The sequence below is a fragment of the Hydra vulgaris genome, chromosome 14, assembly GCF_038396675.1.
Source record: "Hydra vulgaris chromosome 14, alternate assembly HydraT2T_AEP".
NCBI classification, from domain to species: domain Eukaryota; kingdom Metazoa; phylum Cnidaria; class Hydrozoa; order Anthoathecata; family Hydridae; genus Hydra; species Hydra vulgaris.
In genome coordinates, this window is record NC_088933.1 from 4,710,001 (window position 1) to 4,727,351 (window position 17,351).

The 17,351-nt window shown below is 27.9% G+C and overlaps 1 protein-coding gene across 1 annotated transcript in view; it reads left to right on the forward strand.

The window, feature by feature from the left end:
- Positions 1–17,351, forward strand: part of LOC105843667 (putative histone-lysine N-methyltransferase 1) — a 52,178-nt gene that overhangs the window by 19,658 nt on the left and 15,169 nt on the right. Inside the window, exons 4-5 of the mRNA XM_065818511.1 lie at positions 7,135–7,312; positions 9,897–9,940. Of these exons, the coding sequence (XP_065674583.1) occupies positions 7,135–7,312; positions 9,897–9,940 (222 nt within the window). The remainder of the gene's footprint in view (positions 1–7,134; positions 7,313–9,896; positions 9,941–17,351) is intronic.

The following is a 17,351-nucleotide window of genomic DNA, read 5'->3' on the forward strand; positions in this document are numbered from 1 at the left end:
GCTATTTAGAAGTTTAGCAGAATAAAGGTTGCAGTTTGTTTCAAACTAATTCTTTTAATCTGGTAAACTTTAATCTGGTAAACCAAGGATTGCAAAAGAAATAATTTTCATATCTGACTCAAAAACCTTTGATTTAAAGCTGATGAATTAAAAAAAAAATATCTAAAAGACAGTAATATTGAATTGTCATTATTTATTGCAGTAAGCTCTAAGCAAATGTTTGAAGGACCAGCTAATAGTTTACACAACCAGAATGATAATGGTAAAAGAAGGACCAGCTAATAGTTTACACAACCAGAATGATAATGGTAAAAGAAGGACCAGCTAATAGTTAACACAATCCAGAATGATAATGGTAAAAGAAGGACCAGCTAATAGTTTACACAATCCAGAATGATAATGGTAAAAGAAGGACCAGCTAATAGTTTACACAATCCAGAATGATAATGGTAAAAGAAGGACCTGCTAATAGTTTACACAACCAGAATGATAATGGTAAAAAGTAAAATTGTAAAAGCCACTTTAATTTGAATTTCTGTTGCATAGAACAAAATGAATATTCAATCAACATTTACTTATAGTAACCAATTCAGCAACTGGTACAATACCAGTAGTGCTTTTTCCATCTTTTTTAAATGTTTCATATGGAGTCAGCTCTACAGTGGAACATCTTGAGTTTTGTTGCTGAAAATGTCCACTACATAGTGATGCTGGTGAAGGTTGATGACGATAAAGGTAGCTACAAAAACGTGTTTATTATTTGAGCATACTTGTGCATAAGTATTAGTTGACATTTTTTAAAGCAGTGAGTCAATCAGTTAGGATTTCCTTAAAAAAATGCCCTGCAATATCGCAAATAGGTTGACAAACAAATTTTCTGCTTTATTTCTTAAATTAATGCTTACTTTCTGTGCAAAAGGTATTCAAGTTTCAGGACACTATTTATGTATATGTACACTATAATGCGGTAGTGGTGTAGTGGTAGAGCGCTCGCTTCATAAGTGAGATGTTCCGAGTTTGATTCCCACCATGTCCCTGGTAGTACCGCGCTCAACTTGTTTCTCTGCGCACCAGCCTTGTTTGTCAAGGTTTGTGTTTCGGAGTTATAGAGTTAAGAGAGGGTTATAACCACAAGTAAGCTCCTCATCTCTAGTGGCCTTCTCGGCCTTAGGAAGGTGAACTACAAAAAATATATATATATGTTGTAAAGTCCTGTACGTTTTTCCAGGTTTTTTATTTTTTTTATTTTATTAAATTAGATGTTACCTGGATTTACTTATTATTTAGATTTTAAAAATTACTCTATTGCTCCTTATGGTCCTTATTAATAATAAAATGATTTATTTTTCTGTTTGGATTTTTATGCAACAATGTGCTTTGTAGTTTTATATTTTATTGTGTTCAAAAAAGAAAGAAGCAAACAAAGCAGATATTATATTTTTCAAATATTATAATCAATTGCTTTTTTATAATAAAACAAAGTTTATAACAAATGCATAAATGATCTGATGCTACTGTTTTTTGAAAAGCATATATATGTTTTATAACTTTGTTTAAGGTTTTTTTTTTTTAATATAAATAAAAATTTTAAAATAAATTAATTAGCTTAAAATATTATTCATTATTTAATTAGTTTAAAATATTATTTATTATTAGTATTATTAGATAAGATATTAATAAAATACTAGCAGAAAGCACCCCGTAATACGGGTTACGGTCGGTCTGTTACTTAATTTATAGTGACTGTTTTCCACAATTTAAAGTTGCGAAACCTTAACTAATACCCTGTAAAAAAATATAAAGCATAACCTCACCATTTTCACAGGATGAAGAGGATGCTAAAAATAAATTAAAAAAAAGTAAATTAAAAAGAGTTAAACTTGTGAGAAATTTAATTTTAATAAAAATATGAGTAAAATGCAAACAGTTTAAAAACGTCATATTTATATTAAATAATTCTTTCACCTATTGCACATATTTCTCCGTAAAAAATATATAAAATTTAAAACACAGCCCTACCAGTTATGCTTCTACCAGACACTAAAGACAAAAAATATACATCAGAATAATTGATAAAATCATTCTGAGGTATATTTTTTGGAGGATATAACTATAATTTTTTTTACCTATTCCCCTCATCACTTCCATGAATTGTCTAAAGTAAGAAAAAAAAAAGATAACTGAAGCTAAAACTAATAAAAACTAAACTAAAATTAATTATAAACTAAACCAAAACTAAAAAACTAAAATAAACTTTAAATTTTAATATCTGTACCTCAGAAGACAAAGGTCGGTTATCCAGTTTTTTGTGAAAATGAGTTATGTATGAGACCTTTTTAGTTTTTTCAGTATCTACATAGGTATAAAGACTGTTTTCCTGCAACAATGTGCAACAAAGTTTGGTCAATATAAAGGGTCTGGTGTCCCCACAATGTTCAAAGGAAAAACGTCTGTAGTTCAGAAATGACTTTTCACTTTTTTTATTTAACTTTTTATTTTTGTCAAAATTATATTTCATGTGCCTCAAGACAAATTAAATAAAACATAAATTTAACAATCAAGAATAAAAAAGCCAATGAAGACTAACTATTTTACTGTTTACTCTCTCCTAGACAATTTCTAAAATGTGACAACTGACTTGGACTACCGAGTGTACAGATATAAATGCTTTATTTATTTAACTATACTAATCACATAATTTATATTTAGTTTTTTTTCCAACTCTCCTAAAAGAAAAAAGAAGATAAAGCTTAAGTACTTGAAGTTTTATAATTCCAGTTACAGAACAAATAAACAAATTCCTATTAACAATTATCTAATAGCAAAAACACTGACTTATTTCAGTCTCCAATTCTGTGTCTAAACAATAAAAGCACTTAAATGTATAGACGTTAAAATATCCACTTAACTTTTTAAAAATAATTTCACTAAACTAATGTAACTAATACCTTTATCAGCTCTCTCTTGATCAACTAAATAAAATAAATTTTAATTAAACTAACTTGATGTAAAATAATAAGAAGCTGTCTTACTGAGAATAATAAATTTCTTCTCTATTATTGACAATATAATTTTAAGTATTACCTAAGTTCTTGGGCTTATTGTATAAAATTATAAAAACCTACTGTTTTACTTTTAAGTCAACAACAATATTTTAAAAAACATTTTAGTTACTTTATAAAAAAATAAAAATCCTTTTAAACATACTACCTCTCTCTTCATTGTTATCAACTAAACAGAAAAACAAACAAACAACAAACAACTTTTAAATCTACAAAAATTTCCAACTTACATTTTTTTATCTACATTTATCTATAATAAAATATGAATTAATGAGTTACCATTATTTAAAGTTGATCCAGAAGCAACTAAAATAAATTATCAAATAAAAAGTTTATTTATATAATCTTGACGATAATGTTGAAATAAACAATATTTATTGCTTGAAAAGTTAAGTAACAAATGTAATTCAAGTATATTAAAATAAATGTACTAAGTTACCTGTTGTGGCTGGTGCAACTGAAGTTATAACTAAATAAAAAAATATTAAATAAAAAAGCTATTTTATCTATCTTATCTATTTTATCCTGATGATTATGTTTAAATTTAAAACAATATTTATTGATTCTTTTTAAAATAAAATAAAAGACATTACTATTTGCTGTAAAATAAAATAAAAGACATTGCTATTTGCACCAACTGATGATGCTACCACAACTAAATGACAAAATTTATTTAAATATATAAAACATATTCAATGCTTTAAAAGAAAATTCAAAAGAAGTTTTTAAACCTACAAAATCTAAAGCCTTACTGAGTTCTACCTGTCTGTCTAAAAATAAAAATTGAGATAAAATTATATACAATAAAATTGCTAATGCTACATTCGTACTCAAATAAAATCTAAATGATAAAACTTACTTAAGTCGCTGTCAGCTTGCCTGTCTAAAAAAAATTTGTATTCTCATTAATCCTAATCTATAATCTATAAATAAACTTACTAATATAAACAATAAAAAAACTACTATATACTATATAAACTAATATAAACTATAAATAAACTTACTAATATAAACTATAAATAAACTACTATATACTATATAAACTAATATAAACTATAAATAAACTAATATAACTATGTTACTAATATAAACTATAAGTAAACTACTATACACTATACACTTACTAAAAAGGCCTTCAGCTCCTTTTAACTGCTCTAAAAAATGAAAAATACTTGCTTAAAATGATCTAAAAAGACTGAAGACAAAACTGAAACACTTTACTAAAAAAGAAACATAGTACTAAAAAAATTTTTTTTACCAGTCATTTTAGTTTTAACTTCTTTTAAAAAAAAACAGAAAAATAAAAACAACGAACAACAAATTTTAGTTTTTAAACAATGAACAACATCAGTTCCACTTGAAACTAAAAATTTATCAGCTCTAATTGGCTGGAAGACCTTGCTTGAAAGACCGCATGGAGTAAAGAAACGCTTTTAGAAAAGCCTAGAAAGTTCTTTATTAAAAAAGAAAGTGAAACAATACTAACATTATTAAATTACAGTATTCATATTTAGAAGATAAGATAAATTACAGTATTCATGTTTAGATAGTACTAAAAAAACTATTTTACCAGACATTTTATTTCTAATTTCTTCTTAAAAATGAAAACAGGCTATAAAAATTAGAAAAAGGAAAACAACCAACAACAAACAAACGATTATTTAAATTTTTGTTTTAAACAACGAACAACATCAACTCTTCTTGAGAATAAAAGTATATTATCTCTAATTCGCTAGCTGACTTTACTTGAAAGACTGCATGGAAAATGTAACCGCGCATAAAAAAAGTCTAGAAATAGTGTATTTTACAGAATACAGAACCGTAAGTAACAATACGAACAATCGGCGAAACTATGCGTAACTATGCGCACTAATATTCATTAGTGTATTAATATTTAGATTAAAAAAATTTTTTAATTGTAAATGTTTTTAATTATAAAATATTAGCGGTGTTTTTTTAAGAAGGTCTTATTAAAACATCTTATTTTATATATAATAAGTATCAGAAAAACATCTGTTTTAAGAACATCTGGCAACAATTTTGAATTAAGCATTAAAGATTCCATTTTTACACCTTAACCCGCCATGCATGTATTTCATGATATTATGATGTTTGGTTAACTAATATGCAATAAAAAAAAATGTGTATGCGTGTATATATACACACACACACACACACACACACTTATTTTGTTTTTTGTGAGGTAAAAAATTATCCAAGATATTTTTATAATATTTTGACATAATTATTTAAAAAAAAAAAACTCAACAGGTTTTGATGGTAAGCATAAAAATTTCATTTGAAACCATTTTAAAAAACTGTAAAAATAAAATAACAACAAAGCTAAAAAGCTGCAATAGATACCTTGGTATAAATTTTAACTTTTTATTTATGAAAATAGGAAGAAACTTGAAACAAAATAATAATTTATGAAATAATCAACCTTTTACTATAAAATATCTAAACATATAGTTACAACATGAGAGTTACAAATATTTGGTCAAATGCAACGCCCTTTTTAACAATTTTTCAAAAAAAAACGTATTACAAAGCCTGAATTGATTAATGTCAGAAAAACAACTGGTATAAATTGTTTCTCTGATTTATATGATAACATTACAGTGTAGCTAAAAAAGCTGTTACTAAAATGTAACCATTTTATTTTCTACACAAGCTTTTTTATCTAAATATCAAATGTACTGGTTGCCTGTGAAAGCACTGTCAGCACGGGTGGCTTGCATTGCTTGTCAAATCTAGGCATTTCACAGCTTGTACACTCATTTACTCCTGCTGAGGCCTCTCTCTCTCTCTCTCTCTCTCTCTCTCTCTCTCTCTCTCTCTCTCTCTCTCTATATATATATATATATATATATATATGTATGTATAAATATATACATATATATACATAATGGAATTAGTAAACTACAGAGAACTTTTTAGCCATAAACAAAGCTCAGTAATTCTATTTACTATTTTTAAACAAGTCTTTTTCTAAACTACCCAATGTTTTTAGTAGCATAACTTATGTCAAAATAGGTTTCTCTTTGCGTGTCTTTTGCCTTTTATACCAATTTATAATGTTTTGGGCTGATTTAGCTAGCTGTCATTATGCTAAATCAGCTAATATAGGAAAAATAGGACCAAGTTATTAGCATTGAAATCATACCTCACAAATTTATTGAAATCATAAATCACAATCCACCTAATTATTAATTACATTTTTAATTATACAGATCTGTCTTAAAGAGAAATAATGATCTATTTTTAAGTAAAATTTAAATAAAGCATTGTATCTTATCTTATTTTAGGTAAAGTCAGTTTTTGTGCAGCTTGTGCCCCAAGCAGCACAAAATATTGTTATTTTTATCATTTTTTTAAATATTAATCACCTCCTTTAAGCCAAGAGGGACACTGCTGTCAAGGAGGGAACTTTATTGTGGGAGGAGGGAACTTTATTGTAGTTACAATCTTATCTTAACTCTTTAACTTTGAAAGGGAAATCAAGACAAACAAGGTTGTAGCACAGAAAAATAATTTGAACCAAATACTACCAGGGGCATGGTGTGGATCAAACTTGAAACTTTTTGCCTATGAATCAAATACTCTACCACTACACTACTACTACATAAAATAAATAAATAGTTATAGTAATATTTATAACTGTTATTAAAAAAAAAATTTATAAAAAAATATCTTCCTACAAATGGTTTTCAGTGTAACAAAAATGGTTTAGTGTTAGCAAAAAAAGTGTTAACTAAATTTCATGTTTTTTGGTCGAATTACATATAATGTAAAACTTCTTAACATGTTATATTTATATAAAGTATTTTATTATAAATAAGTTCTCATGTTGTTTTGTTATAATTATGCCGTTTTTAAAATTTATAATGTCTTTTAATATTAACTACTACTAGTAAGTTTCTGATCATGTTACTTTAAACTTAGGGTTGCACCTAAAACCTAGATTCTAAGTGCAAATATATATGTGTAATGATACTAAGTTTTCTTTAGTTTAACTAAAAAATTTAAACACTTTTTACACCTTTAGTGTACTCTAAATTATATTTTTTAGTTGGATCCAGACAAAGAATTGATATCTGTTGGTGAATTTGTTTGTAAAAGCACTTATTCTTCCAAGAAAAAAGATTCTTTAGACCTTTCCTTTCAATATGGAGATGAAGTAAACCTAATTGAGTTCCCCAGAGCGCCTTCTGGAAAAGTATTGACAAAAAGGGTATCTGATGGAAAACGTAAGCTTTAATGCATTTTTGCAATGTAAAAAAAAGTTATTATGATTTGACAACAAATTAATGAAACAGCTTGCTATTCAACTATTTTAAAACCGAGGTTAAAAAAATATACTTTTAGCAAAAAGATTTAAAAAAAATGAAAAATATGCTAGGTAGTCAACAACAAAAATGTGAAAGAAAAAATATGACTAAGTTTAAGAAAAATATTTAAGTATCTAAGTAAAAAAAAAAAGTGTACTATCTAAAAGTGTACTTTCATGGTTTCTGTTCAACTTTCTCAAAACAACTTCATAAATAATTTATCAATTCATATGTTAGTTTGTTATTGTAGTTTTTAAGATATTGATTGCATAAAATTGTTTATGATGACCATTTTAGTCGCAATTGAAGCCTTTTTAAATATTTTGATGAAATCAAAAAAGTAATAAATATAAAAAACTTTGTTCTTGTTAATAAATTTGAATCTAAAAAGTATAATAATTATGTTATTGTACTGAGGTTTCAAGGTAGGAGTGAAAGTGTTTCTATTTAGGGTTTTAATTGCATGTGTGTGTAACATTTATACAGGTAACTGTATGTGTGTGTAACATTTATACAGGCCAAACCAAGTAACACGCCTTTATAGAGGCCCTCATAAGAATAATGGTTTCATCAGTAGACATGCTGTTTGATCATAACAAAAGGTGGCATTTTCAGCAAACTACGACACCTGCTTTCATAGCTTGTCTGGTAAAACCACATATAAAAACAAAAAAACAAAGTAGATTTATTGACCTAGCCAACTTGTTCATAAAATTTGAATATGTTTAAATCTGTTTAGGCTTGGATGGGCAAGAATTAATCATAGTTTGAATAAGATCTATAAATAGCTCAAAGCAAGAGCTTGATACCATTAGAACAAGAATTTTGAAGTTTGTAACATTCTTGTTAACTTGATGCAAAATAATAATAAAAATCATTGTAATAAAATGCATAGCTTGTAATAAAGAATATTTTAATTACTAATTTAGTTGTATATATTTGTATTGCCAATTTAATGTAATTTAATTGAAATTTTTTAACTAGTAATTTTTGTTATTATGTTCGATAATGTTCTTATATACAATTGTAAATTTTAGTGTGTTATCCAAGATGCAAGATTTTTTTTTTAACAAAAAAACTGAAAAAAAAAAAGAAAAAAAAGTTCGATATCTTCTTTAGTTCATTCAAATTTAAATAAGTAATAAGCAACAAAGTTATAAAATACAGTTCAAAATAGTTTTAAATATATAAATAAATATTCTTTTGAAAGCATTATAACATTAGGATTATAACTTTTTGGTAATCCTAGTTAAATATATGAACTTTGGTTTGAAAAGTAACTGAAAGGTCATTAGCTTTAAATGGCCTTTTTGAAAAATCATCTAGCATAACCCTTGATCGCATGCTGGGTTGCATATATCTTTTAGAAAAATTTTCTCTAAAAGCATATTAACCTGCAATAGAGCAACCCAGCAACATATCAACCAGGATCTCAAAAGAATTAAAAATTCATAGAGATTATAGAAAAAAATAGATTTTTTAAATACAATAGACTATTTAAATTTTATATACAATTAAATTATTTTTAACAAAAGTTAATATGGTTAAAATAATTATGGCTATTTTCAATAAAAATACATTATTTTATCTTTTTTTTTTAATTTTAAAATTTTAAAAAAAAAAAAGTTTTTTCGAAATCTCTATAAATTTCTGGTTATTATATATCTTAATTTGTATTTATATCTATAGGCATATATTGGGGTGTTCCAAAAAACAATATTTTTGAAAAATATGTGCTGCCATCCCCTTAATGTGTTCTGTATGATAAAAAAAACACTGGTTTTAAAAAATTTTTGAATTTCAAATATTTTTTTGGGGTCCCCCAAGACCTTTTAACATATAACAATCTCCTAAAATTATCAACAAAAAAAAATTCTTTAAAAGTGTATTATGTTGGGTCTCAAATGAAGCCAAATTATATAAAAATTTTAAAAATGATAACTATATTATATAAAAACAAATGTTAGACTTAACAGCATTGAAAATGAAGTTTATTAACTTAAAAAGAAAAAAGTGTATTTAATATATAATATTTAATATATATTAAGTTTTTTTTACAATATTTTTTTTAATGGAGTTTTTTATAATACAATTATCGTTTTTGAAGTTTTCATATGACTATGCTTTATTTGAGACCCAACATAAAACACTTTTAAAGATCATTTTAGGAACTTGTTATATATTCAAAGGTCTTATGGGACCCCTATAAATACTTTTAATTCAAAAAATTTTTAAAATCTGTTTTTTTTTTAATCATATAAAACACATTAAAAAGGTAGCGGCATATATTTTTCAAAAGTTTCACACTAGCATATATATATATATATATATATATATATATATATATATATATATATATATATATATATATATATATATATATATATATATATATATATTTCTTTTAATCCAGTTGTGATGATTTTGTTTTTTTTAAAACAAAAGTTGTTAGGTTCTTGTGATGTCTCTGTTGTTGTTTAATTGTGTTGATTTGTTTTTACAGTTGGTTACATGTTAAAATCAGAGTTAGGAATACCAGAGGAGGAGGTAAATTTTTTATTTTAGTTTTTTTCAAATTTAATTTCTATACATACAAACATACATACAAACAATCATACATATATACATGTATATCAGGGCTCAAATTAAGCGTATCACGATTGCTTTTCACACCTTTGCAACAAGTATTCTTCTGTAGTGGCCTTCTTTGCCTTGGGAGGGGGGGGGTGAATTACAAAAGTGATATTTAGTTTGATTTACTGAGTGGATAAAGTACATAACAGTAAATTTACCTTCAAACTAAATCAAAACAACCAGTTTTTTACTACAGTAACTTACAGTTACTCAACTATTAAATTTACTTAATATACTCTAAGACTTGCAAAAATCAGCCATATTAATGTTTCTATTTATATCTTATATGTTGTTAACACATAATATAAGCTTCTAAATAAATATTATTTTAACAAGAAATCTTAAATAGAATATAAAAAACTGTTTTTTAATATTTTATTTAAAGCGATATCAAAATTAAGCATTTTCTATAAATACGCAAGTTGTTTTTAGGAATTTTATTCAAAAAGAAATCTATTTATTTAATTGCTGCGGTGAGCAAATGCTCACTGAGTGGTAATCCACCTTAGTAGCAAGTTTAAAAACTACAATTTGTAATTTTAATTCACATAATAAAGTTCATTAAGGCTTTTTTTAAAGTTTAACACTTACTTATTAAGTTCGACATCAAATGGCAAATTATTTCAAATTGGAATAACACAATTGGAAAAAAATTCCTTCTACTCGAGTGTCTACAGATCTCAGAAGTATATCTATGATTATGGATATTGTCACGAACACTTCCAGCTGGTCCGGTTGGTCGACAAAAGTTTCTTAGGGAAGATACTGCGTTTAGCTGTTAAGACATTTAAAAAAGTATTGCTTCTTTCTCTTCTCATAGATAAGGTTGTTAAATTAAGTATATTTAATCTTTCCTTATAAAGATGCTCGTAATATCCTGGAAATAGTCTTGATGCTCTATGTTGTACTTCTTCATTAAGATTAATGTCTTTTTTTAAAAATGGGTTCCAAATAGAAGTGGCATTCTAGATGAGGGCGTACTAGCGAAACATATAAGAATTTAAGTATATCAGCATTTAAAAATGAAAATGTGTGTTTGATGGGACCTAAAATTCTATTTGTTTTAAAAACAAATGCAGATATATGATGACCATATTTCAGATCGCTTTTAAACATGATACCAAGATCATTTACACAATCCACAGTACTCATTTCATAATCAGAAATGCAATATTTATTGATATTTTTATTTAATTTATTACTTTTATTGACATGCATTATTTTACATTTTTCTATATTTAGTTGCATACTCCAGTCATTGCACCAAGACAGCAGGCGTCAAGGCCCACAACTTTTTCCTTTTTCAATCTCTAACTCAAATAGTCGACTATCAAACTTGTTTTCCAGACAACCCGAATCATTTACCTTCTCTACTCGATTTATGTCTTGTTTCTGATCCTAGTCATTGCTCAGTTTCTCCACAATCACCCTTATGTGCTTCTGAACATGGTTTGATCTCTCTAAAACTATTATCTCATTCTTCTTCATCATCAGAATCCCCCTAAGATAGTTGTACATCTCACAACTATCTTAGTCCATGTCCCTGGTAGTACCGCGCTCAACTTGTTTCTCCGTGCAGCGGCCTTGTTCGTCAAGGTTCGTGTTTCAGAGTTATAGAGTTGAGAGAGGGTTATAACCACTATTAAGTAGCTTCCTCATCTGTAGTGGCCTTCTTGGCCTTGGGGAGGTAAATAACAAAAAAAAAAAGAAGCTGGCTGGGACTCTTTGTGATTTTCTTTGTGATGGCCCTTGGGTAGAAATCTTTCATCTTCCTGCTGATAAACATCCTTCTTTCATAAGTTTTTGGATTCAGACTGGCAAGTGTGAGGCATGACTTAAAATCGTCGAGAGGGAATAAAAGATTCCCTCTCGATGATTCCAATTTATGCCTCATACTTCTCCTTGGTTTACGTCACATTGTGCTACTGCAATTACCAATGGAAACCATTACTTCCATATCTATCAGCAAAACCATTCTACAAAAAATAGACAACTATTTACTATTGCTAGAAACCATGGTAAAAAGGTTTAGTCTAATACCAAAGCCCGCTATTCTCAGGTCATGAAATCTTGTATTTCATCTAAAAAATTAGGCTCTTGTGACTTCTGGAGAATCTTTAACTGTATCAATAATAAGGCAAATCTGTTAATCCACCTCTCTTGTATGGTTCAGTCTTTGTCACCTCACCTAAAGTCAAAGCTGAATTGTTTGTTAAAGACTTTTCATTATTATCATCTCTTAATTCCACTAGTTACATTCTACCTGATATAGCTGACGAACAGGTTGATCCATTGTTCGAAGTTCCTATCGCTCCAGCAATAGGAATTTATTCTGTATCTAAAGTGATTTCCTGCTTTAACTCTAAGCTTGTGCTTTAACTTTAAGCTTGTGGTCTGGACAACATAACTGTTATAGTCTTGCAGAAGTGTTCTCCAGAGCTATTGTCTGTACTTTCAAAACTATTTAGTCTTGTTTTCCAGCCTGCTAAAAAGCTGCATCTGTTATTCCTGTTTTCAATAACTCTGGAGAGCAATCTGACTTGTTTAACTACCGCCCTATTAGTCTTCTTCCTATCATAAGCAAGGTTTTTGAGTTTTTTATTAACAAACACTCAATCTCTCATCTTGAATTTAATAACTTACTTTCTGATCATCAATATGAATTTCGATGTTCTCTTTCTACAGCTGATTTGCTAACAGTAATAACCGATAGGTTTTATAATGCATTTGATAGAGGTGGAGAGGTTAAGGCTATTGCTCTTGACATATTTAAAGTTTTTGATAAAGTTTGGCATGCTGATCTTCTCCATAAGCTCTCTTCTTATGGTGTATCAGGTAATATCTTTAAGATTATTGAATCCTTCCTTTCCAATCGTAGTATAAAAGTTGCTCTCAATGGACAGCACTCTTCTTCCTATCCTGTAACTTTAATGGTTCCTCATGGTTGTATCTTTGGCCCTATACTGTTTTTAATTTACATTAATGATCTTCTGATGATACTTGCTGATGTTGCTACCATTTATTCTTGTCTTGATAAGAAGCCAGCACTCTCTGATTGCTTGGAGGGGGCATTTGAGCTTGAAAAGGATCTCACTTCTGCTACAGTATGGGGCTCACAGTGGCTGGTGAACTTTAATTCAGATAAAACCAATTTTTTTCAGCCAATCGTTACTGCAATAATTTAGATCTTAATATATTTATGAACAGTGATTTGCTCAACAATTTATCTACCCTTCATCTTCTAGGATTAACTCTTACTTTTGATCTTTCTTGGAAACCATATATCAAATCCATTGCAAAATTAGCATCTGCTAAGGTTGCATCTCTTTATTGTGCTTGACATTTTCTTACTCCGGATTTTATTTTTTATCTCTATAAATCTTAAATCTATCCTTATATGTAATACTGTTGCCACATTTGGGATGGATCTTCTAATGATGGGTTTTCTTTTTTAAACAAGGTGCAAAAACGCTTTGTAAACATAGACCTAAAATGCTTGTATGTAGTAATGTTGCTAGTTTTTTTCCCTGACTTTATCCCTTTGGAACTCTCTCTTATGCTTTCCTGACTCATACATTATACAACTTTTCAAGTCTTCAGTTAACTATTACTTTGCTCTTTATCCCTATTCTTTATTTTCTAGATGCACCTGGAAATGCCTGCTAATGAAGATTTTGTAATGGTTTATAGGGTGTTTTACGTGTTATGCCTCATTGTGTGCAATTGTTGATGAGCTTCATCTGATAAACCTTTTGGTTCATTTTAAGATATTGTCAGCTGAGAACCAATAAACTGTACATCCACATTTCTGTTTTTTATATAAATAAAACTTTGTGAAATGTTTAAATATTCAGTAAGACTTTCTGGCAGAAAGTTTTTACATATTAAAATCTATAAATTAATTTTTTTGATACACAAAAAGCTTTTTTTTGCTATTCTTGAACATTTCAAATTAGATGGAAAGGTTCTGCAGTGCGTTAAGTGATGAGGGAAGACAATGGGCTGTGAAAATCAAATGTAGAAATTTTTTCAAACGGGATGGGCTGTGACAATTAAATTTGAACATTTTAAAGATTCTCTGTCTCACTTTTGTGCTTTATTAGTTGTACTGATCCCAGCTGATTCCTAGGCTGTTTCTGCCTGCAACTTAATGGATCTTCTTTCTGCTGATGTAATGTTGTAATATTGCTTTATTTTCATCATTTTTTATAACTTCTAATCCATTTTTGGTTAATATATCAAAAAGTTCTTCAAGGTCATTCTGAAAAACTCCTTCTTTCACTTAACAATTTTGATCCTCTGTGTTTTTTCTGCAGTAATGTTTTTTCAGCATTTTAATTGTTATAAAGTTTTTTTAACTTTCTGCATTATCAATTTTTTTTTTTTTTCAATTTTTATTTTAGGTGCCCCAAGAAGTCCTAACGGTCTTGTCGCAGAGCACCGCGGAAGTGCATTTAACCAGGAAGTTCACGCTTCCCTCCTTACCATGACGCGAAAATTTGTCCAGAGCTCGTTTCGAACCTGGATCTCCTGCTTATAAAGCAAGCGCTCTAACCACTGCGCCACGGCCGCACAATTTTTTAAGTAGGTATTCTTACTTTCTCCCATATAGTATGAACTGCTTTAATAGTCACTACTTTTTTTACTTTTTGCTTCTTTTCTAAATGACGAAAAAGCAACCTCCAAATAATATACCATCTTAAAGAAGTCTAGCTGATGGCAGAGTTTGTGTATATTTAAAAAAAAGTGTGTTAACAATAAAATATTATGAAATATAAGTTATAGAGGATTTAATGGTATTTGGTAAGTTGGATTTTTCATTCAGTAATATGTATATTTGCATACAATGTATATTTATTTATAATATATAATATAATATTTACTTTATATAACATGACAAGCCCTAAAGTTGCTTCTATTATTCTAATTTTTGCTACAAATGATCCTAGGTGATAAAAAAACTAGGTGATAAACGAGCAGTTGTGGCGCAGAGTTAGGGCACTTGACTCAGTCACAAAGGATCTGTGGTTCAAATCCCACCTCTGGGCAAGTTTGGCGACATTGGTTAGGAAGGAGGCGTGAACTTCCTATTAAATTTTCATCAGTGGTGGTCTGTGATAAAACCGTAAGGACTTCTTGGGGAACCTAAATATAATTAAAAAACAAACTCAGGCAACTCTGTTGAATTTGGTATATATATATATATATATATATATATATATATATATATATATTATATATATATATATATATATATATATATATATATTTATATATATATATATATATATATATATATATATATATATATATCTACTATAGCGTATATAGATAAGCAGTTACTAGTTTTGCTTTACTTTATAGCATATGCCTTTTTCAGAAAAAGAACAAAAGTACAAAGAATGATGAAAGAAAAGATTGCAACCTCCTTCCAAACCCTCAGTTGATATAGTGGCTTCTTTGCAATAGCAGGCTATAAAATAGTTGATGTACATACTGAAGTTCCTGGCAGCAGGCTATTTCAGTATAACATTACACTTCTTATCTAAACACGCATTTATAGTTGTGTTTATATATATATATATATATATATATATATATATATATATATATATATATATATATATATATATATATATACACACACATATATATTTTGCCTTGCTACTGCTAACAGACTTAAATTAAACAATGTTATCTTGCAAGCTGTTCTGTGCATGGGCAATCTGATTATTGAAGAAATTAAATTTTTAATAAATTTTTGCTGCATTTTTCTTAGTGTTGTCTTTTGTGTTTTTTTTTGCTACAAAATTCTGACAAAAAGAAAGTTCCAGTTAACTACATTGATGGTCAATGCTTTGATAAGCCAGTTTGGTTAGAAATGTTGTTCTGTGCTGTATTTGCTCAATAAGTTTGTATTTCACTGAATTTAGGTGGAGTAAAGTTGTTTTTGCAGAGAAGCATCACAACCTTAAAAAGTGAGTTTTAGATTACCAAGCATTTGATTAGCTTATCAAGAATTATAAGTCAATAATGGCTTAGCTATCTACATTGAGTTTTTTTATAGTATGAATTTCAAAGTTATGCTCAAAGGTGCAACCCTTGATGTTAGGGCCGGCCTAACTGCCAACCAAAAAGGGTTGAAGGTGGTTGTTTTCAATATAGTTCTGGTCATTATAAAATTAGAGCCCAATTTTTCTTTAAGTACTTAACCAAACTATTGAATTTATTTTTAATGAATCTGACTCTTCAATTAATATTTTGGACATGTCACTTGATATGGATGTATTCAAAGTACTTTATACAAAAAGGCAACAGATACAATGACCCATCTACATCACGAATCCAATCACCCATACCATCTAAAGAAAGCATTATATACAGCCAAGTGTTACGCTTTAATAGAATTATATCAGAACAGGAAAATCTTTCTAAAGAACTGCTAGCTTTAGCACAAATCTTTGTGTTAAGAGGTTATGCAGTGAAAGATATTAATTTTCAATTTACTAAAGCCTTGCAATTTAGTCAAAATCAACTAATTAATAAACCCCTTACAAATATAAATGTAGATATATTACCAATAGTGACTTCTAATTGTGATATCGTGAGAGATATCAATAACATTGTTGTAAAGCATTTGCATATTATTAGAGATGATCCCTATTTAGCAGAAGTATTTCCATTGATACCCACACCTACCTATTTCAATACAGCATCATTTAAGATATTTTAATACATTCGGCCCATGAATACTGTATACATACGAAGTTTAGACCATTTTTTATAAATTTTAGTTATTTGATATATATTACTAGTCTGCTTATTTTTAATACATCACTATCTTTGCATTCGCTCTTTTATTATATATTGTATGATGTTTATTTTCTATTATATATTATATGTTTTTTATTATATATTGTATGATATTTATTTATGATATCTATTTAGCAGAAATATTTCCATTGATACCCACACCTACCTATTTCAATACAGCATCATTTAAGATATTTTAATACATTCGGCCCGTGAATAGTGTATACATACGAAGTTTAGACCACTTTTTATTAATTTTAGTTATTTGATATAAACTAGTCTGCTTATTTTTTAATACATCACTATCTTTGCATTCAGTCTTTTATTATATATTGTATAATATTTATTTTTTATTATATATTATATGTTTTTTATTATATATTATATGATATTTATTTATGTTTAGACCATTTTTTAGGCTCTACCTGATGCCATTATTATGTAATAATGTTTATGAACTTTACCCTATACCGTTATTACCTTAAAATCGTTTCATAGGTTTTACCATATA